The sequence below is a fragment of the Ips typographus genome, linkage group LG2 (genome assembly GCF_016097725.1).
Source record: "Ips typographus isolate SLU linkage group LG2, UJ_Ityp_2.0, whole genome shotgun sequence".
Lineage (NCBI taxonomy): Eukaryota > Metazoa > Arthropoda > Insecta > Coleoptera > Curculionidae > Ips > Ips typographus.
Genome location: NC_138423.1, coordinates 9,089,084 through 9,112,468, shown reverse-complemented (window position 1 = coordinate 9,112,468; position 23,385 = coordinate 9,089,084). Strand labels below are relative to the sequence as shown.

General features: G+C 34.6%; 1 protein-coding gene and 4 long non-coding RNA genes across 7 annotated transcripts in view; 3 read left to right on the top strand and 2 right to left on the bottom strand.

The window, feature by feature from the left end:
* Positions 1-1,410: 1,410 nt before the first annotated feature.
* PNPase (polyribonucleotide nucleotidyltransferase 1) lies at positions 1,411-21,770 on the bottom strand. 3 transcript variants are annotated; one of them, XM_081974335.1, is made up of 8 exons: positions 21,515-21,770; positions 21,160-21,454; positions 20,315-21,108; positions 2,558-2,751; positions 2,305-2,502; positions 1,831-2,255; positions 1,698-1,781; positions 1,411-1,643 (listed from the first exon to the last, which is right to left on the bottom strand). In XM_081974335.1, exons 1-8 carry the CDS (start codon positions 21,640-21,642, stop codon positions 1,518-1,520), a joined length of 2,244 nt encoding a protein of 747 aa, XP_081830461.1. In that variant the 5' UTR covers positions 21,643-21,770; the 3' UTR covers positions 1,411-1,517. The 3 variants fall into 3 exon arrangements, with proteins under 3 accessions (XP_081830461.1, XP_081830462.1, XP_081830463.1); XM_081974336.1 differs by lacking the exon at positions 21,515-21,770 and having other exon boundaries at positions 21,160-21,317; positions 21,376-21,431; XM_081974337.1 differs by lacking the exon at positions 21,515-21,770 and having other exon boundaries at positions 20,315-21,097; positions 21,160-21,317.
* Positions 3,459-16,745, bottom strand: LOC145725560 (uncharacterized). Its single transcript, XR_014177347.1, has 2 exons — positions 11,924-16,745; positions 3,459-11,867 (listed from the first exon to the last, which is right to left on the bottom strand). It is a non-coding gene; the product is annotated as an uncharacterized LOC145725560 (long non-coding RNA).
* Positions 5,156-23,385, top strand: part of LOC145725551 (uncharacterized) — a 62,431-nt gene continuing 44,201 nt past the window's right edge. The window contains exon 1 of the long non-coding RNA XR_014177337.1: positions 5,156-5,909. This is a non-coding gene — a long non-coding RNA (uncharacterized LOC145725551). The remainder of the gene's footprint in view (positions 5,910-23,385) is intronic.
* LOC145725544 (uncharacterized) lies at positions 7,426-23,018 on the top strand. The gene is made up of 4 exons (XR_014177326.1): positions 7,426-7,555; positions 7,883-8,019; positions 8,284-8,355; positions 21,854-23,018. It is a non-coding gene; the product is annotated as an uncharacterized LOC145725544 (long non-coding RNA).
* Positions 9,612-10,781, top strand: LOC145725558 (uncharacterized). The gene is made up of 2 exons (XR_014177345.1): positions 9,612-10,395; positions 10,452-10,781. It is a non-coding gene; the product is annotated as an uncharacterized LOC145725558 (long non-coding RNA).

Sequence of the window (23,385 nt, the reverse complement as noted above, 5' to 3'; positions counted from 1 at the left end):
ATAATTTAATGATGTATTTATGGGATTAAAATAATACGACTTAGATCAAATTACTTTAGAACAATAACATAGGCAATTATTTCAACCAAAATTTTCTTAAATTTTTCTCATAAATGCTTCGAGCGCAATACTTGCAAATATACATGTAAATATCTCAAGAACCGGTGATTTTAGGGATACTAAGTATATCTTTTTTGGATAGAAGATATTGCGAAACAGATATTCGGGTTCCAGTTGTCATTTTAAATCAAATTATTTGGTGCAGGTGGCGACCTCTACGCGCTGGCTTAAAACTGAGTTGAAAATCAATTTTGTAATCCTCAAAAATCCCTGAATATCTAATTTTACCAAAAAATGTCTAGTTGTTTAAAAAAGAGCATTTAAAAAAAATAACTTTGATCCCGATGTGATGACCGGGAAAATATTAGCAATTTTCTTTTTGTTTATTTTTCAAAATCAAAATTTAAATCAAAATTAAATTGTTACTTACGGAATTAGTTTGAGGCACATCTGAACACTACTAGACACAACGCTTAAATGAAAAACTTGTTTGAAAGAAAAATCTGACTTTAAATCCTAAGCCAAACCTCTAACTAACTAAGCCTAAAGTTACGATTTCGTAGTATAAATATTTCCCCCATTTTGCCAAACCGGGCAGTCAGAACTGAAACGTCGCAAAGTCAAGTGTGAAAATTCGGTCCAAAAGTCCAAAAAGACCCAAAAGGGTCTAGTTCTAGTCATGTTCAGTAGTGCAAAGTAAGTTCTACCAAAATTCTTAAGTGTGCAAGATTTGTGAAACTAAAGTGTTTGGAAAACCCTTCAAAATTCTCGTAAAGAAACCACGTAGCCGCTTGACCTAAAGCCTTCCACTTCAACTTAACTCAACATGTCCAAAAGGTACGTTAAAGCCAGAATGACTGACATAAGAAAGAACTAGACATAAGTCTTTGGAACCGAACCGTACCTAGCTGAGTATGTATCTATGTTTTTGGAGCCTGAATAAATGTTTGATCCGAGATTGGTGGTTGTGTCATTTAGGGTATAGCGCTTGCCCCTCGAACCCCAAAAATAAGCTTGTAAGACCCAAAAGTTGGAAGAAGGCATTTTGGGCCATTACACCCTCTATTTCTGTTTCCGTTGACAATTCCTCTGAGGTAAGTTGTGCTAAATCAAATTATTTTGATCCCAGAAAGCCGCCATTAAATTATTTACCATTACTTATGCCGAATCTCCGTATTTTCCCGGGTTACAAAGTTCAAACCCTTGTAGTTTAAAAACGGTTAAAGTTGGTTGCTTGTAATTTTGAATAAAGTGTTATGGTATTGAATACTATCAAAATTTAAGTAAACAAATTTTATATTTTACTTCTTGCAGGTTTGCAAATCTCCGCTGTTATGAAAAACCACAAGAAAAAATTGTACAATTTATTTTAAAACAAATAACTTTTCTTAAATGATCACAGTCTTATTAGGGCCCCAAAGGACAATTTTTCATAAAAACAGTTGACTCATTTCCAATCAAGCTTTAGCACTGGTTAAAACTTTCCTTGATAACCTCATAAGACCAGAAACTGGATCCCTTCCAAAGTATTTCACCTGCAATTCTTGGCCTACTTCCAATCCTAATGCCGACGGATGTCCTACCTAAAGTTTAGTATAGTCAGTGTGACATCATTGAAGAACAACAAGACAACTCACCTTTCTGGAATCAAGTTGAGAGTTATGCAACAAAGCTGGAGGCATTCCAGGGTACAACGTTACCATGACCCCAATATCTCGCACCTGAAACTTTCTATTAGCATTTACAACTTAAGAATATAGAGTTTATTACCTCAACAATAGTAGCCTTGTAAATTTCCCCAAACTCTAAATCTGGTACTCGTTCGCTAGTCAAATGTTTATCAATTATTTCTTTGGCCTCGTCCATGGCACTTTGATTCGGAGCGAATATTTGAAAAGTTGTGTCAGCTACTTGAGACACTTGCACCCCCGTTTCCGCAAAAAGTTTCTTCACATTGATTCCTCCTACACCTAACAGCTTGTGTCGTTTATGCGGTTCCACTTCTAGTTTTTCTACAACGGGAGAGTTTTCTTTTCTTTCAATCCTTGGTTTGTCAATACATTGATTCATGATGTGAAGAATTTTTCTTTTGGCTTCTGCAGCTTTTTGTAGAGCTTCCATAACGATTTTTAGTGGAAGACCTGGAATTTTTACGTCGGCTTGCAGAGCTGTAATTCCTTTGGCAGTGCCTGCAACTACATTCGACAATCAAGTCCGCTCTACGCCTGATTAAGTAAGCTCAACCTTTGAAATCCATGTCACCCATGTAGTCTTCTATACCAAGCAGGTCAGTAAGAAGTCTATAATCTTCAATGTTACTTTTTGTTTCGTCGTGTCTAGATATAAGACCAATAGCAACGCCTGCTGCTGGGGCACTAATAGGAACACCAGCGTCCATTAATGCAAGGCTTCCGCCACACACACTTGCCATTGAACTAGACCCTTTTGATTTTCGTTTAATAAATGTTATTTCCCCTTGTTTTAAAATATAGGTTACCATTAGATTCCAGTACTTCTGAAGTCAACCTTATTGTAAAAGGGTAGTCGGTCGGTATGGTAGGAAATAAACCTTTTTCAGCCAGAGCTCCATGTCCCATTTCTCGTCTACCTATGGGTCCGATACGGCCCGTTTCCTTTGTCGCAAATGGTGGAAATTCGTAATGTAAAAAGAAGTTTTTCTCCTTTACACCACTAAAAATATTTTGTTGTTCATTAGAGACAAAGATTGACAAAAAATGTGTGTTTTATAACATCCTACTACCAGTTATTATCAGCTTGAGATATCAATTAATGGCTTGGGTAGTCGTGGGATGAGGTAACAGAAACACCCAATTAACTGTGGTCCGACGTTTCGTGATCTAATCGTCACTTTTTCAGATCACGAAACGTCGCACCACAGTTAATTGGGTGATTCTGTTACCCTCCTCATTCCACGACTACCCAAGCCATTGTTCTCAAGTAAGGAGACGATAGTAAACCAATGTATCAATTAATGTCAGGCTATTTTGACGTTTTTATCAGTTTCGTATAAAACCATGCGAGTTAACTCCTCTTAAATGCAGTAGTTCTGTCAAAATACGTTTCAAATACAGTGAAAAGGTACAAATACAGAAGGAAAAGGTGGCTGGAAAAACATTATTAACGCTACAAACGCTGTTTTCAAGTTTTTTATAACGTTCGGTTTTTTGACTATTGATGCCACATTTTAAAAAGGGTTTTAAAAATCTACTGTCCAAAGAATCAGTTTGAAAGGTGTAAATAAAGGTAAAAACTTTAAAAAACGAACTAGCAAAGCCGCTTGCTATCCAGTGGGTTTTTTGAACGAAACCTAAATATACAGGAATGATAATTTCATAGGAAATCAAGGGTATGAAACGAAAATCAATGCTCACGTCAAAGATATTGAAAACTTTCTTTTTTTGTATTTTACACCAATCAAAATTCCAATTTTAAGCTAATCTACAGCATTACAGAAGTACTTCTTCTTTAGGTGCCGTCTTCGTTCCGAGTTTTGGCTATCATCAAGGCTATGCGTATTTTCGATACTGCAGATCGAACAGTTGGCAGTTGTTGCAATTATACCATTCTCTTAAGTTCTTCAGCCATGATTTCCTTCTTCTTCCTATGGATCTTTTGCCCATTATTTTTCTCTGGACAATAAGTTGCAGTAACTGGAATTTATCCCCCCTCATAACGTGTCCCAAGTACTGTAATTTGCGCTTCTTAATAGTATCAAGTATCAGTTCTTTCTATTTCCGCATTCTTCGCAAAACCTCCACATTTGTTACTCTCTTTGTTCACGGTATTCTCAGTATTCTACGGTACATCCACATTTCAAGTGCTTCTATCCTATTGGTATCTTTTTCAATGTCCATGCTTCCATTCCGTAGAAAAGAACCGACAGCACGTAACATCTCACAAGGCGAATTTTAAGCTTAAGGCTTAGATCTCGTCCGCAAAACACCTTCTTCATTTTAGTAAATGTGGCTCTAGCTTTCTCCACTCTGATCCTGATTTCTTCAGAGCTATCGTTATTTTCGTTGATAACAGTTCCCAAGTAATTATATTTTCTCACACGTTCGATCTTTTGACCATGTACGGTTATGTCAGGAAAGTTTTGTGGTGATTTAGATACAACCATTATTTTTATTTTGCTGATGTTAAGTAATAGTCCGTATTCCTCACTGCATTCTACTATTCTATTAATTAGTATCTGAAGATCTTCTGGAGTTTCTGCAATTACAACCGTGTCATCGGCATATCTCATGTTGTTCATTGAGATGCCGTTTATTTTGATACCCATATCTATCTCCAAAAGTCCTCTGTTTATGATGTCTTCTGAGTATAGGTTGAATAAGATCAGTGAGAGTACACATCCCTGTCTTACGCCTTTCTTAATCTCGATTTCCTCCGTTGTCTCTTTCTCTATTCGAATACTTGCTTTTTGGTTATAGTAAATCTTAGAATTAATCCTGATGTCACTTTTATCTAAGCTTTTTTCTACCAGCTCATTAGATGATTGTGACGTACTTTATCGAACGCTTTGTTATAGTCAATAAAGCACATTTTTTGGTTCAAATCTAGACATCTTTGGCACATGACGTTAAGTGCTTCTCTTGTTCCATGTCCGTTCCGAAATCCTAATTGAGTATCACCAATATCCACACCTAGTTTTCTGTGGATTCTTGTGTGAATCACTTTAAGGAAAACTTCTTTTAATGTGTGTCCCATTGGGCTTATTGTGCGATAGTCAGTGCAGAAGTACAACACCAGCTTAATATTTAATTTAGTGTAGCCCCTGCCTTAAGTTATAACCTAAAACTATAATCATTTTGACAATCAATCAATATCACATTTAATTACCGACATACGTTTTTTGCTGGTGATTGTGACGCAACAGTCAGAAGTCGCTGAACAGAGAGTACTTAGTTTCTGCTTAGAAACACACATGCAAGATTGTACTTTCTACACTGTAATGATTTGATGCTAATGGCAAACTTTTGCCCTGCACAAAAGTATCAAATTTTTAAGATACTTAATTTTTGACAATACTAGCTAATCGAATCGGTTAAGAATCGACTCTGTCACACAGAAAATACGTACGAAACATCTGTTTCTGAGATAATTACTTTTATGTAAAGTTTGATATTTTCAGTTTCCAAAACAATTTTTTATAAAATGGCGCAAAAATATTCCACTTTTTTAAATGATTTTTAGTGCAAAAAGTCCTTTTTTTTTCTCGACTCGATCTTCGCGTTCGTATAACAACTTTCACTTTTTCATTATAAAATCGTGCAAAAAAAGTACATTTTTTTCAATAATTTTTAGTGCAGAAAGTTTCTCTTTATTTGTGTTTTTCTCATCAATCAAGTTGATTTTATGAAAAATGTTGTAATATATAAATAATTGAAAATGGTGAGGTTTTGTTTTTTGTTTATCAATCCCAATCCTCTGACCGGTTTCGCCGTATTACGGCTCATCAGAGAGGCTATAGGGCTTGATAACCAAAGAACAAAACCTTCGTTCCAGTATAGTCAACTGGATGCCAGAAATGATAGTTGTGTGCAACATCTGGTGACATCTGTACTCAACTCTATGAGTTAGAAAGTACAGATGGCGTTCCAAAATCTAGGAACAGCACCATTAATGCCGCATCATTCGGTAAACACCGATCTGATTGGTTGAAAATGGTGAGGTTTTGTTTTTTGTTTATCAATCCCAATCCTCTGACCGGTTTCGCCGTATTACGGCTCATCAGAGAGGCTATAGGGCTTGATAACCAAAGAACAAAACCTTCGTTCCAGTATAGTCAACTGGATGCCAGAAATGATAGTTGTGTGCAACATCTGGTGACATCTGTACTCAACTCTATGAGTTAGAAAGTACAGATGGCGTTCCAAAATCTAGGAACAGCACCATTAATGCCGCATCATTCGGTAAACACCGATCTGATTGGTTGAAAATGGTGAGGTTTTGTTTTTTGTTTATCAATCCCAATCCTCTGACCGGTTTCGCCTTTCTGTACTTTCTAACTCATAGAGTTGAGTACAGATGTCACCAGATGTTGCACACAACTATCATTTCTGGCATCCAGTTGACTATACTGGAACGAAGGTTTTGTTCTTTGGTTATCAAGCCCTATAGCCTCTCTGATGAGCCGTAATACGGCGAAACCGGTCAGAGGATTGGGATTGATAAACAAAAAACAAAACCTCACCATTTTCAACCAATCAGATCGGTGTTTACCGAATGATGCGGCATTAATGGTGCTGTTCCTAGATTTTGGAACGCCATCTGTACTTTCTAACTCATAGAGTTGAGTACAGATGTCACCAGATGTTGCACACAACTATCATTTCTGGCATCCAGTTGACTATACTGGAACGAAGGTTTTGTTCTTTGGTTATCAAGCCCTATAGCCTCTCTGATGAGCCGTAATACGGCGAAACCGGTCAGAGGATTGGGATTGATAAACAAAAAACAAAACCTCACCATTTTCAACCAATCAGATCGGTGTTTACCGAATGATGCGGCATTAATGGTGCTGTTCCTAGATTTTGGAACGCCATCTGTACTTTCTAACTCATAGAGTTGAGTACAGATGTCACCAGATGTTGCACACAACTATCATATAAATAATTATTATACAACAAGTGCAAAAAAGGACTTTTTACTATACTTCTTTGAAAACACTGTATTTTTATCCCTATTAGGAGTAATAAAAAACGCGTTTTTTGTGTGAATTTTTTTCCGTGCGCTGAATTAAAATGCTTGTTAAATGGCTTTAAAATAGAAACGTACTGCACAATATATTAAATTTAAGACAATTAATAAGCAGACAAATATTTAGCACAAACCTGCATTGTCATTTAATATGTAAATGCTGGAATATTTAGATATATTTCCGCAGTATTTGTTGACGTTTTATGGACATTGCCTGACAGTGATAACTTACAACAATTAAATCACCTTTGAACTACTTTAAACAGGCCCACTAATCTCATATAGGCAATGTGAAGCCTTGTTTTGTATTCTTTCGAGACCCAGGGGGAGCTACTGTATTGTTTTTACTTGTAGATGGTTTTGGGGTTAAGCAAAACAAAATGAAAGGATGTAAACAACTTTTGACAAATTCAAATTTTTTTAGACAAGTCTATTTATTAAAATATTGATATTACGGTTGAAGTTTTTAATTTATAGCTGTGATTTATACTCTTAGCTAATTCGTGCGCGGTGTTTTTTCTTTCGTTTGTGCAATTTTTGCACAATAGATTTTTTTAGTTTTCTTTTTAGCTTTTGGCTGGGTTTTACAAAGCATTTTGTCACTATGGGCAAGGCGGGATGTGCCATAAAGGGGTTGCAGCCCTTCAAAACATTCCCGACGATTTCGTTTTCCTAACCCGGAAAAAGACAGTGTTACTTTTTCACTGTGGAAACAATTTTTAGGACGATTATTTATTTTACTTCTTTGTTCTAATATGGAAATTTATAGCAGGTAAGTTCTCAAGAAAAGTTCATTTTTATTCGTTATAATGTTAAGGTAGTAAGAGGATTACTATTAGAGGTTTTCAAGGAGGCAAAGAGAAAATAGGTTTAATGATTTGTAGAACTCAACATAGCTCCTTAGTACGAGTATATGACGATTATTTTGGTAAGTATAGTGGAAAACTAATGTATTCTTTGTGTATTTGTTGTATTCACTGACTAATAAATGTATCTGTTTTAATACCCTAGTTTTGCACTATACCTAGGTACTACCAATAGTAGTACTTAATAGAAATAAGGTACAGTAGATAAAAATGAAACTGAAATGTATTTTCAGGTATTACGTGTGTGAAAAGCACTTTTTGCCTGAAGACTTTAACCCATATAACAGACGCATGCTAAAAAAGGGAGTGATTCCTTCAAGGTTCTTACCAAGTCCTTGCCAGCAAGTACCAAAGGACCCAGATTCCCCAAGTAATTTTATTCAAATAAAAATATACCTATACAGTGATGTCGCGCATGTTAGTATTAGTATTTTTTTTTTAATTGAGGTTTTGTTTTCTGGAAAAACTGCTGATAGCATGTTGGGCATTTCCATTTAAAATCTAATAAAAAAAATTGTGGAGATTGAGTGAGTGCTTTTCGTTGCACTTACCTAACACCTCCACTGTGTGAAGAATGTGAAGATGGACTTATATACTTTTCGTTCTTGTAATATTTGAAATGTTTGTTTCACAGAATCTCTTGAAATCCCCTCCATTGACTATGAAAAATTAAAGAACTTACAAGATCAAAGACCATCAACTTCTGGTAAATATGAATACATATAATTATTTGGTATAGTTTGTTTTTTTCAAAAGTTTAGCTATATCATATCCCGCGTCACCACATTACGTTTGAATGAACTGATTTGATATATCTATAATTATTAGGCACGTATTCACCAAAAGGACCAAACATTTGTTTGACAAAAAAACATGCACAAACCAAATCAAATTACATACGCTCTTTAATCCTCAAATTCTCATACAGGTATCGGTGCATATCCAGTAGAATAATATTTATAAACCTGATAAGTATTCCTAGGTTTATATATACAGTGCGTTTTTTTTAACGCGCAACATAGGATTTCACGTGTTACATTTTTAAGCCCGTGTTAGACCATGTTGTTTTGGAACTACAAGTATAAAACTTGACGGGTGGCTGTTTCGTACCCTGAAGCTTAAGTAAGTTTACCAATTCGGCCTAAAAAGTGATTAAAAACTTGCAAAAAATCATCTTTTTCGAAAAGATTTTATCTTTCCATACTCCCTGTATGTATGATAGATGCTTGTTGTTTTTGATACTGGCACGGCAGGTAGCAGGTAAAATTTGGCGTAGAAAGTAAAACAAGTTGATCATTAACTTTGTATCAAGAAAGTTAAGAACAAAAGAAGTATTTTTATAAGAGAATTGTTCAAAGTGACCTCCGTTTGAAGCCAAACAGTATTCCAAACAATCATAAAATGCCCTTTTGACGTTCAAAAGATGTCAGGTCTTGATGCAGTCAAAATATGTCAATCTACCTGCTACCCGACCTGCCAGTATCAAAAACAACAAGGCATACAGGGAGTATGAAACGATAAAATCTTTTCGAAAAAAATGATTTTTTGCCAGTTTTTAATTACTTTTTAGACCAAATTGGTTAACTTACTTAAGCTTCAGGGTACTAAAGACACATCCGTCAAGTTTTAGACCTGTAGTTCCAAAATAACATGGTCTAACAGGGGCTTAAAAATTTAACACGTAAAATCCTATGTTCCGCGTTAAAAAAAAACGCACTGTATATTTTTTTTAAGTAAATTTTCACAAAGTACTTCATCAACAGGCAATCCTAATCAATATGTGCTTCCAACTTCCTCCATCTTTTCCAAGAATTAATCCCTGTCTTCTGGTAAGTTTCACGTTTTAAAGAAGCAAAATAAAAACAAAAACCAACCCAAAAAAAAAAACAAAAACCCAAAACCATATCTGAAACATTCTTAAAGACCTTTGAGGTACACCTATGGGTATACAATGGTTGATATTTGCATGTGCATGTTATCTATAATAGTAATGTTTTATGTATAAAGCGTAGCTTTATGATCTATTCTTAACTATAGTAGTAAGGTCTTGAGTTTTGCACCAACTTACTAACCAAAAGCTGATTATTTTTGTAGAGTATGTGTTTTGTATGTTCAATTCCTTAAAATATACATGGTGTCCCACGACGAAAGACATCGATTGATATTGGAAAAAGTATAAATAGGAGAGTTTTGAAAATTTGGCATGATACTGATGTAGGCATGCCCAATCTAACTAAAATATTTTCAAGATGGTTGCACTTCCGTTTATACCGGAAGTCGATCACAACTTTCTTATTTTAAATAGAACACCCTATATATTATTACATACCAGGTGTCCAAGAGCACCCTGGACATAGGAGATTAACATGGGAAAATGGTTTTGATTTTTTTGCGCCTGTACGGTTCATTTAATGGAAAAACGCTTTAGATAAAAGTTGTAGAGCACATTTTTGGCTATCAACTTGTAATTTTTTTAATACCGTAGATTTTACCATTAAGACGAAAAACGGATCAAAAATTCGGAAATTTTAAATCTCGCGCCAAGCGGTAGTTAAAGAAAGTTTATATCCGGTCGTGCTACCAACCTTTCAAAATCATAACAAATCGTTGTCAGTCATTCTGTAATCAAAACATTCAAAACAAGTTTATTTAGTAATAATTTTGAGTTACTACCCACATACTGCGAAGAAAATACAAATAAATCGTGATAAAAACACTTTATCAGGAGCCACAGTCCAAAAATCTGGTAAGTTGCGTTCATAACCTCATTCAATGTCTCTACTAAACTTATTTACTTTGTAGCAAAATTCTTAAAGAAAACACTGGTTGTGCTTGCAAATATTAAATGAGGATGACCGAATCACCTATCTCAAGCCTCTTCATAACACTACCAAACGATTTAAAGTGATAAAAACAATGGACTAGGAAGGCCTGCAGATGTTTGAAGATAAGTTGCTTTACTATACAGGGACCACAAAAGAGGGTAAATACTTCCCTCAAAAGGGGTGCAATTTAGTGACCTATGTGACTGATAGTTTTATTGTATCCTTCTGTTTTGTAGTGTTATCAACACACCATAGTGTTTAAGTGGTTTTACATTGTATGATGTTAATAAAAAGGCATTTTTTATAACTGATTGTCAATGTTTTTTCCCATCTCTACAGGGTAAGGTAAGTACTGATATTTAATTAGCTCCATTAGTTAACTTGAACATCATTCACCTACAAGGATACTTGTGAAATGTCTACTAACCAAAAATAGTTTATTTGCAAGTAATGTGTAACTCGAGTTCACATTTGATTAGTAAAGGTATGTCCTGTGAAATGGTGTATTGAATTAGAAGCAAATTGTTTCTCTTTAGAGACTTTCAATCACTACATTTCACCTGCCTTTGCTAATTTGGAACTCCATTATTATCCAAACAAACATTAGGTTAGTAAGACAAAGTTGATTTTAGCATAGCTTGTATGGTGAAAGGTTCACCCACTCACACTCAATCTATGGAACAATCACTGTTTATGTGGTAAGATCAGTTTTCTTTGCCACCTATTGTACCTAAGCTTCTCACTTGAAGAAAATGAATACTGTACCTTGAACTGTAAATAAATAATTAATACAAACGTTCAGTGTACAAAGTTTTATTTGGAACAATTGAGTGTGTGGAAAAAAGAACACAATTATAATGTTAATACCTAAACCTAGAATAGAACAGCTCATGTAGATAGCTCAATTGAAAAGTTGTTTTTTCGACAATACCTACCTATATACAAAAACTTTTGTCACCTGACTGATAATTTGACTGTGTAAGTCCATATTCTGTTCATAGAAGGGGTTTCTCAGAGGTTTTATAGCCAGTTTAAGATTATTCACAGTCCCATCAAATTTTGAGATTTAAGTCAGATATCAACACTGAATCATTTTAAGTTAACACTAAATCAATTAAGTTGTAGTTGCAACACTGATGAAGACCCTCGCTGATGATAGTACATGAAGTTAAGCACATTGAAGCTGAATAACACCACTTTTGAAAGAAGTAATTGACCCCTTTGTTGTTGTCCCTGTACAGTAGGAAACTTATCTTCAAAGATCTGGCTTCATTGTCCACTGTTTTCATCACTTTAAATCGTTTGGTAGTGTTATGAAGAGGCTTAAGATAGGTGATCGGTCGTCCTCATTAAATATTTGCAAGTAAAACCAGTGTTTTCTTAAAGAATTTTGCTACAAAGTAAATAAGTTGAGTAGAGACATTGAATGAGGTTATAAATGCAACTTACCAGATTTTTGGACTGTGGCTCCTGATAAAGTGTTTTTATCACGATTTATTTGTATTTTCTTCGCAGTATGTGGGTAGTAACTCAAAATTATTACTAAATAAACTTGTTTTGAATGTTTTGATTACAGAATGACTGACAGCGATTTGTTATGATTTTGAAAGGTTGGTAGTACGGCCGGATATAAACTTTCCTTAACGACCGCTTGGCGGGAGATTTAAAATTTTCGAATTTTAGATCAGTTTTTCGTCTTAATGGTCAAATCTACGGTATTGAAAAAATTACGAGTTGATAGCCGAAAATGTGCTCTACAACTTTTATCTAAAGCGTTTTTCCATTAAATCAACCGTACAGGCGCAAAAAAATCAAAACCGTTTTCCCATGTTAATCTCCTATGTCCAAGGTGCTCTTGGGCACCTGGTATAATATATTTTGCATACACTGGACTTTGTTTTATTTACCTATTTCTTGAACCAAAACCATGAAAGAAAGACTAAGACTTTATTTAATTCAAAAAGCCCGCCAATACCAGTTTATGCAAGTCTACCAACAGATGGCGCTTTTAAAAATCTGTCATGACAATAGAGACGTAAAAATGACATCTGACGACAAATGTGACCATCGAATGTGAACATGTGGCGACCCCTGTGACTCGAAAGAATTCATACATACACTGCTTCACCTTATTAACACGGAGATTAACATCTATCTAGTGTGTTAATCTATGACTTTAAACTAGTCATAGAAATGATCAGTTAGGTGTCAGTCATGCCATTTTTTCTCAAGTCTGGTTTTAATGCCTTGGTTTTCAAAGAAGTATAATAAAAAATATATATATGCAAAAGACCTTTTTGCACTAAAAATCAAATAAATAAAGTGTACATTTTTGCTCAATTTTATAAAAATAACTATTAATTTACACATTATTTACACAAACGGTTTTTTCAATAACAACAAATGTGTTAAACAAATAATAATAATTACATAGTTTTGTCTGATTCTCGGTTCAAAATTAAGGAAAGTTGGTGTTAAATCACTTATTTAAAAAAATCATTAAAGCCGATTTTCGTTTGCACTAAGTGGCCAATACAGTGAGTGTTTTTTAACGCACAACATGGGATTTCAAGTGCTAAATTTTTGTTATGTTATTTTAGAACTACAGGTGTAAAACTTGACGGGTGGCTGTTTCATACCCTGAAGCTTAAGTAGGTTTACCAATTTGGTCAAAAAAGTATGGTAGGTGCTTGTGGTTTTTGATACTGACAGGGCAGGTAGCAGGAAGAGTGGCATATTTTGATTTGGCTCACAAAATGTCGGTGTGTATAATAAGCGGATAGAAATGGTTTCTAATTGTGTAAGGGAAATGAGTTTTCAAGAAGTTACCGACAACTTTGCAGCCGCTTATCCAGAACAACCAGAATACTAACAGGACAACGGTATTTCCGATGTACAAACAATTTATGACAACAGGCTGTCGTCAGTTCTCACGTAAAGCGAAAAAGAAGCAGTTTTGTAGTCAATGAAAACTTTGTAACGGATATTTGTCTAGGAATCACAGAGAACCCATCAGCTACTCTTACGTATCTGGCTGAAAATAATAGAAGATCTCGAAGTAGTTGCTATAAAGCTCTCAATAAAGAAAAGTACAAATCCTTTAAAATACGTAATGTCCAAGAGCTATTACCACATGATTATTTTGCTAGGATGAAGTTTTGTGAGTACTGGATGGATAAAATTAATATTTACCCAGATATTACAAGCCAAATACTTTTTACTGATGAAAGCTCTTTTGGTACTAATGGTACAGTCCACAAACAAAACATTAGAATATGGGCTAGAGATAACCCCTTCGTAATCCCACAAACACATATTCAAATGTGTAAAAAAGTTAATGTTTGGGCGGGAATTCTCGGTTATAGAATTATCGGTCCAATTTTTATAGAAGGCTTGCTTACAGTGGAGAAGTGTTTGGAACTTCTTCAAACTGAAGTGAGCCCGGTACTTGAAGCATTAAACATAAACGGAGAAGTAATTTTTCAACATGATGGAGCTCCAGCCCACAGTGCCGCAGTTGTGACAGAATTCTTGAATGACACATTTCCGGGAAAGTGGATTGGGCGTTTTGGACCTTTTAAATGGCCAGCGCGAAATCCGGATATATCGCCATTAGATTACTTTTATTGGGGATATCTTGCAGGGAAAGTGTACGATAATTCAAAAGGAAGGCCTGCGAATGTGCCAGATGTGAAGGATCGCATTATTGAGGCGTCTCGAAGCATCGCTGCCCGACATCTTTTGAACGTCAAAAGGGGATTTTATGGTCATTTGGGATACTGTTTGGCTTAAAACGGAGGTCACTTTGAACAATTCATTTAAAAAAAATACTTCTATTGTACTTAACTTTCTTGATATAAAGATAATATTCGCATTTTGACCACCCTGTTTTACTTACTATGCCAAATTTTACCTGCTACTTGCCCTGCCAGTATCAAAAACCACAAACACATACATACAGGGAGTATGGAAAGATAAAATATTTTTGAAAGAAGATGGATTTTGCCAGTTTTTAATCACTTTTTTGACCAAATTGGTAAACCTACTTAAGCTTCAGGGTACGAAACAGCCACCCGTCAAGTTTTACACCTATAGTTCTAAAATAACATGGTCTAACATGGGCTTAAAAATGTAACACGTGAAATCGTGAATCGATCGAAACCGAACAGAATAGTAGTAGTGTTTCAGGCAAATTTGACCCTTACGAAAATTGTGACTTGCAAAAACAGTTTTTCACGAAATTTACAAGCATTACATCGTAGTAGACCTAGTAGGTCACCTGACCATGTTGTCTAATTTTCCTGGGTCAAATTAAACCTTAATCAGTCAAAAAGTGTTTCTAATGCACCCTGTCACTAAATCGTAAATAACACACTTATTTGTAAGACTTTGTATAAACTTGTATATGTAGATGGACAGCCAATAAAATGGACTCTCCAGTTACTTATAAAAGTCGATTGGTTAGTGGTGCCATTTGGCCGCTAGAGGGCGTCAAAGTTGACTAATTTGTTTACGAATTTTTTGGTTTCGTTCATCTTGAATAACTCGGTTATTTGCATCATTTTTAGTACAGTTTTATACTTCAAGCGTCAAAGTTGACATGTTTTCCATGACTTTTTTAGTGCATTTTATTGTTCAATCGTCAATAACTCGCTTATTTCCAAAATATTGTATAAACTTTTATATGTCAATAGATAACCAATAAAACGAGCTTTCCATTGACGTTTAAAAGTTGATTGGTTAGTAGTACGGTTTGGTCGCTAGAGAGCGTCAAAATTTTAAAAAATTACAAAATTCATAATCTTTGTTGTTAAAATTTGAATTTAAGATATACTAGATGTATACAGGGTCTTCCGTAAAAAATGCGCCAAAATATTAGGATTCCACCAAACATGCTTTAATAAAATGTTGCTCCTCTTCGATATACAAGGTGTCAAAGTTCTTCTTTATTTTTAAAATTTATTTATTTATTAAGGAGAGGCACTTCCATAAAGTAACCTAACGCAATTTTTATTGTTTTGAAGTCTGAAAAAATATTACTTATTGATAAATGTTTCGTGATGTACTCGTATTTAATCAGCATTTCATCCGAGGGATAAATCGCCGAAGTATTTTGGTGTACACACTCGAGGTAATTCGAGGTATTATGAGGCACTTTTCCAGTATTACGAAGCATTTTAAGGTATTTATGAGGCATTTAAGAGTATTTTGAGGCCTTATCTGATTATTTCAAAATGTTTTGTGGTATTTTTATTAGAATTTTGAGCAAAATAAAGCCTCTTTTAAGAAAAATTTGCGATATTTTAAGGAATACTTTGCAGTAGACGATACCGTGTATCAAAATATCTAAATTGACTGAAAATCGAACAGAACAGCATAAGCACATATAATTATTATGGTAAAATCTTTGTTACATTATATTGAGTTGAAACAATATTCATTAGAAATTATTACAATAATTTACCAATTTTGCAACGTTTAAACAACATTTTTAAGGTCCCGTTACAGAGGTGTCAACTGGACTTTACAGTATTGCAACCTCTAAAATTGCAAAATCTAAGTCACCTGATGTGTCTCTACAATTTCAGCTTTTACAGCTCTCTAAAATAGGCTAAATTTAATTTACCAAATTTTTAAAATTTAAACTACATTTTAAAGGTCACGTGAGTAATTTTGACAGAAAGCTCAAAAGTCACGTGACGTGTATTTTGCAATTTAAGTTTGTACAACTGTCTAAATCTAATTTATCAATTTTTCAAAGTTTAAACTGCGTTCTGAAGGTCACGTGACTGTTTCTGACAATGTCAACTGGCCTTTACAGTGTTGCAAGCTCAAAAATTGACTTATACAAGTCACGTGACGTGTATTTTGCAATTTAAGTTTTCACAACTGTCTAAATTTAATTTATCAATTTTCCAAATGTTCCTGCGTTTTTAAGGTCACGTGACAGTTTTTGACAAAGCCAGCTGGCCTTTACAGCGTTGCATGCTCAAAAATTGAATTATACTAGTCACGTGACGTGGATTTTGCAATTTAGGTTTGTACAACTGTCTAAATTTAATGTATCAATTTTCCCAAGTTTAAACTGCGTTCTAAAGGTCACGTGACTGTTTTTTGACGATATCAACTGGCCTTTACAGTGTTGCAAGCTCAAAAATTAAATTATCAAAGTCACGTGACGTGGATTTTGCAATTTAGGTTTGTACAACTGTCTAAATTTTATTTTATCAATTTTCCCAAGTTTAAACTGCGTTCTGAAGGTCACGTGACTTTCACGTGTTTTTGACAATATCAACTGGCCTTTACAGTGTTGCAAGCTCAAAAATTGAATTATACAAGTCACATGACGTATTTTGCAAATTTAAGTTTGTGTTTGATTCAATTTTGACCACCCCCTTAACTTCCTTAATTTTGATTTTAGCAAAAAACGTTAAATACAAAACTAGTAGATATTTAGGTCTACTTTATTCTTAGATCAACAGTTATTATACAGGGTGTCCCAAATTTGAGTAACAAACCAAACATATGTTTTTTTAAATGCAATGACCGACTTTTTAATCGATATTTGAATTCTACGTCAAATTCTAGGCCTAATTGATGTAAAATGTCTGTATCGATATTCAACTGTTTCCGCAGCAGCGTCCTTGACTGATTGAATTCTGACCACCCCTTAACTTCCTTAGTTTTGATTTTAGTAAAAAAACTTGTTGCATCAATTTAGATGAAGATATTTAGGTCTACTTTATTCTTAGATAAGCTGTTATTATACAGGGTGTCCCAAATTTGAGTAACTAAATTAACCCTTAATCACATAGTCGAGGCAACATTGCTAAAGTAACAGATGCTGCTTCGGAAACAGTTGAATATTGATACAGACATTTTACATCAATTAGGCCTAGAATTTGACGTAGAATTCAAATATCGATTAAAAAGTCGGTCATTGCATTTAAAAAAACATATGTTTGGTTTGTTACTCAAATTTGGGACACCCTGTATAATAACTGTTGATCTAAGAATAAAATAGACCGAAATATCTACTAGTTTTGTATTTAACGTTTTTTGCTAAAATCAGAATTAAGCAAGTTAAGGGGGTAGTCAAAATTGAATCAATCACCCTGTACAACTTTCTAAATTTATTTTATCAATTTTCCAAAGTTTAATCTGCGTTCTGAGGGTCACGTGACTATTTTTGACAATATCAACTGGCTTTTACAGTGTTGCATGCTCAAAAATTTAATTATCAAAGTCACGAGACGTGGATTTTTCAATTTAGGTTTGTACAACTGTCTAAATTTAATTTATCAATTTTTCCAAGTTTAAACTGCGTTCTGAAGGTCACGTGACTGTTTCTGACAAAGCCAACTGGCCTTTACAGTGTTGCAAGCTAAAAAATTGAATTATACAAGTCACGTACCGTGTATTTTTCAATTTAGGTTTGTACAACTGTCTAAATTTTATTTTATCAATTTTCTCAAGTTTAAACTGCGTTCTGAAGGTCACGTGACTGTTTTTGACAATATCAACTGGCCTTTACAGTGTTGCAAGCTCAAAGATTGAAATATCAAAGTCATGTGACGTAGTTGTTATAATTTCACCACTGTCTAAATTTAAAATAGGTACTATGTACTGTTCTCGCGGAGTGAGTTTACCCGTGCGTCACGAAGGCTACGTCATTTATAATCATATGAATCAAATCAAGTTTTCGTCAACAAACCTGTTGTGTTCATATTATAGAAAAGGGCGGGTCTAAAGCTTCGTCACGTTTAAAATTTTGCGTATATTGTCAGTCAGAAAGTAGAGATCTTTGGCTGCAAATTTGCACTAAGACAACCTTATACCAAAGCAAATCAAAAATATCTTAACCGAAATAACATTTTTTGTTTATGAGAAGTCTCCGTTTGGATCATAGAATTCCGTCTAAATTTGAAACCTAATTTATTTACCAAAATTCGCAGAGATGTATCACCAATATGTAGTATTTTTTTAACTTTAAGCTCTTGATTTAGGTTCTGGATGGTTACATGTTTCTCTAAAATAAATACAACAAATTAAAAATTTAATAAGACATTCTGAGTGATGCTTTAGTATCTTATATCTTATTTTCAGGTTGCAATCCACTAATTTTATTTTAAACTCGCTGGTTTCAAGAAATTTTTATGAAAAATCTATAATGCAACTCAAAAATCTCAGTCTTTGGAAACAATGAAATGTTAATAGATGTTTCTTACAAAAGTAGATATATTTTACTATTATTAACATACTATCGTTGTACATATCTATAATGTATTTCGAACATCCATTTTAATGCTTTTAGATAAATCAGTGGTCTTGGCCCGTCGATAACATCTCGATTTACGTTTCCTAGGTGAAAAAATCATAAGATTACTTGCTTGATTTTTCCGAATCGAATAAACAGTTTTGCGGGAAATTTTCAAAGCAGCTACAACCTTCTAGTATCAAAAAAAATACATCAGTAAGAATATGTAAGGTCTTAAAATTTCTTATTTTCTTCCTGAACAGATGATAAAGCTTCTAAAGGTTCTACATTGGTTTTTTCCAAATCAAAATATTCACAAAGGTTAAGAATTAACTGCTGGGCTTGTCTGTGGAGAATTTTTCCAGGCATTTTCTAAAAAAATACTGTAATAGTAAGTAATTCCGAATTTAGGAACAACCAAATAGTTAAATAAAAACCATAATAGACACTCCCACTTTTTTTTCAAAACAGGTTAGTAATTGTGCCAATTTTGGTTAGATCGTGACAGCCGACATAAAAAAAATAAAAATATTATTAATAATATTATGAAAGTACTTACAGAATGTTAAAAGCGTAGAATCAATAGCTCTTAAAAGAACTGTGGTGGTGTGGTAAATAGAAAACTTCATAAATGATTAACAACACAAAGAAACGGAAAAGAATTAATAGTAAACAAATCAAATAAATTTCGATGGTTGTCAAACTGACAATGACTGAAATAGAAGCGCTAATCAGTAAATGTTTTTTTTTGGAAGACATTCACTTAGATATTTACCCTTCTGAAAGTGAACAATAGACAAGGATGAAGTCAATAATGCATGTCTACTTCTAAATCACAGGGGCATGACGCACGGGTACACTCAGTCCGCGAGAACAGTATTTAATTTTTCAAAGGTTTCTTTTAAATGATAGGTATCTTTATTTGACACGTGCTAACTTGGTTACTATGACAGTTAGAAGATTCGTTTAAACGTCAAAATATATCCCGTAATTTCAGGCAATCGCAATCCTACAAAAAATATCACATGTCACCTAACCTTAGAAAATCAATTTTAAGCTTTGGGCACAAGGTCAAACATTTGGAAAAACCTTTAGGTTGTCACCTAACCTAACAACTGTCACGTGACTTTTAAAAAAAATGAATTCTAAGCTTTTGGGTCTTCAAAAATTGGAAAAGCAATCAGGTAACCTGAGGAATTAATTTTTTTTTTAATCATTCATTCTTATGACATTTTGACCCTTTGTCTACAAATGTACAAATTGTACAAGCAGACATGCTACTTAAATAATCTGACCTTAAAAAAATCTCAAGGGTGTATTTTATCAAGGTATCAATACCAGGGGCCTTATAACTAAATTTAAGAATGCCACAAATGTGTAGGTATTGAAGGCATTCTGAGGCAGTTTAAATAATCAATAATTTAAAGGCATTTTGAGCAATAATGAAGCATTGTGAGGTATTTTAAAGGCATTTCAAGGTATTTTGTATGCAAAAAGGCATTTTGATACATGATGACAACCTAATAATAATAATTATTGTCTTGGCATAAGTTAAATTGCATACTGGTGTTATTTTCACTTACCTTGTTACAACACTTAAAGGATCCAGTCTCATGGCACTTTCATGAGAATCCAGAGTGACTGTACACAATACTTGCGTCTGGCCCCTTGTAAACACAGCTGAGCCATGCAGTGGTTTGTACAAATTCACCTTACAAGATATATTCCTTAATTCATCTAAAAGCCGTCCATCACACCTGACATCTTTTTCAAACACTAAATCTCTAAAAATCTGCTTTACAACTTTGCCATAGCCTTCAACAGCTAAGTTATTGTCCACATCTGGGAATGATGCTTTAATTTTTTCCAGGGCATTAGTCCGGACTTCACTTAATGCTACATCTCTAGCAATTTTATCTAAGGTGTAGTTTTGTAAGATTTCCCTGACTCTCATTTCTGTTAATGATCTCAATGCTTCTGAGATTTCTTCACTTAAAACTGGAGGATTTTCTATTGTTCTTTTTGGTTTACCCACTTGTTTTTGTAGGGTTTCTATTTCAGTTATGACATGTTGAGCTTCTTTAGTCCCTATCTTAATAGCTTTCTGTAAATCATTAAGCAGTATACTCTCTGCATTGCCTTCTAGCATAACCACTAAATTCCTTTTGGCAGCTGTGATAATTAGGTTCAATTTAGAACTTTGCAGTTCCCTTCTAGTGGGATTTATTACAACTTCATTATCTATCAGACCTACTCTTACAGCTCCAACAGGACCATTCCATGGAATATCACTTAAAGATAAAGCTGTAGACGCCGCATTTATTGAAACTACATCAGGATTGTTGATTCCATCTACTGCAAGCATACTACAAACCACCTAAATTTGTTGGTGAATTTTGTGACACAAATTTCGACTGATGGTAATTACCTGAGTATCATAATAGTAGTTGTCTGGAAATAGAGGGCGTAAACTACGATCCATTACTCTGGATGTTAAAATTTCTCTTTCACTAGGTCCAAGTTCTCTTCGGAAAAAATTAGTTGGAATTCGACCTGCTGCTGCAGACTTTTGTCTGTAATCCACGACTAGTGGTACAAAGTTACTAGAATTAGGTTTGGTTTTGGATACTACAGTTACTATTACTGATGTGTCCCCTATAGTGCCTACAGCACAACCATCAGCTAATCGAGCATATTCACCAGAGGACAATACTAAGTTACGACTGCAAACAAATACCGTGTTCTGGAGAGTTTTTGTTATATTTTCAATATAATCGGCTTACCCGTTTGAGAAATTTACAGTAGTTTGATTGGTTTTAGGACCTTCACTAAAATTTCTGTAATCGCATTTTATCCACCTTCTATGCAAGTGAAGCTGCTTAAAACACCTAATTCTTCGTAACAAGGGCATACTGAAATTGTAGTAGAACCTGATTAATTAATTTTAATTTGAAATTAGGGATTATTTTGAGAATATTTTCTTTGAAAGGATGCAGAAAGCCGAAATGCTGCTCTTAGTTAACCTATAATTTGACTCTTGAGTAATGTTTACCTCTTCTTAATCTTGAATTTGTTAATGCTATTGCCAAATTCGTTATAAAATGGAAGAATTCTTCTTTCAGGCAAATACTCAAATACCCAATGAATAAAAAATTATAGCAGGGCAGGAAGGAGCAATTGCCATCAAAGAGGGGGACAAAAATCGTTCAGTATGACGGCCGTAAACTGTCAGAAAATCAGTGACGATAATCAATCTGCTGTTGCCCACTATTCATAAATCCACTCGTCAATAATAATTCAAGTAATTTAAGTTTGCAAAAATGTATCTTTAACGGACCGAAAAGCAAAAAAATACAAAAACAACAAATCTTTTCGGTTTTTAGCTAACTTCACATACCACCAAATATAAACAAAACTGTTTTACGACTACCTTCGGAAGTTTCATTCAATTGCGGAGGGGGCAAATGTGGGGGACAAAGATGGCGACTTCCGTCTCGGTTGCGTAATGCACAAACGGGGTATTTGCTACCTCCTGATACTTGTTCTTTTTGCTCGAAGTCAACCGTTCTTTAAAAAGGTGACCTCTAGTAGGCTGTGAATAGTGCGAATTTGGAGATTGATTGAATTATCGATACTGCGCAGGCGCAGCTCAAGGATATTAAACAGTCAAGGATTGCTCGATCGGCCGATTTTGTTTCCCGGCGGCGAATGAATTCTGACGTCACAGTGGGCCTTCGGGTGCACAATACGCTAAATATTCGCCCGAGATGCTATGTACGAGATCATATTCGTGAATGATCGACTGCAATCGCGCATCGCGCAAAACAATCGCGCGAACGCGAGAGACCCATGGTGACGTAAAAATCGTCACCGGCCCGAGCCGATACCGGCAAGATTGCGCTTATGGGATTAAGCACTCCTTTACTGTTTACCGTCCTTGGGCGCAGCTTACCTCTGATTCTAGTGTGCTGTGCATCACGTGCTACGGTGCCTACCAATGAAATGAAACTTTATATTATGTCAAAACAATATTTTTCATCGGTATTGCCAATAGTTGCGTTTGTTCCCTATTTTTCTACATTATTGTGGTTCAATCACCGCCCTCTGTACAAGAAAGCCAAGAAGGTGCATGCCAAAAATTTGTTTGTGTTGTGGAAATTGAGTTTTTCGATAATTAAATTAATTTTTAAGGTTTAAAGTCAAGACTTGGGATTACTTGCCAAAGTAATTTTTGTTTGTTATTATACCAGGTGTCCAAGAGCACCCTGGACATAGGAGATTCACATGGGATTTTTTGATTTGATTGAAAAATCGTAATAATGAAAGTTGTAGTACCTATCACGGACTAGTTTTCTGTATTTTTTTCGGATCTCTAACTTGAACTCTTTCGTCGTAAAACACGAACAAAAATGAGAAAATTTAAACTTTTGGCCTGCACTGTATAGGCGTTTGTCGGGCAACGGGTAAACAGGTCATTGTTGCTCGTACGGTATGTGAGTTACATTTTGAGGCCGCCTGCATTTTGAGAGCAACAAAGGTTTACTCTGAAGAAACAGGACAGCTTTTAGAAGTTCCATTGGCACATTTACATTTTAAAAGAAAGGTCTTGGTAATAATATAAAACCCATTTACCAGTTTTGCTTACCTAGCTTCA

Excerpts from the sequence above, each read along its gene's own strand:
- PNPase (XM_081974335.1), bottom strand. The coding sequence starts at position 21,642 with ATGCCCTTGTTACGAAGAATTAGGTGTTTTAAGCAGCTTCACTTGCAT. Across the intron at positions 2,752-20,314 it reads CCTTTAAGTGTTGTAACAAG|TGGTGTAAAGGAGAAAAACT; the intron begins GTAAGTGAAAAT and ends AAATATTTTTAG. Across the intron at positions 1,782-1,830 it reads ACAAGGCTACTATTGTTGAG|GTGCGAGATATTGGGGTCAT; the intron begins GTAATAAACTCT and ends AGAAAGTTTCAG.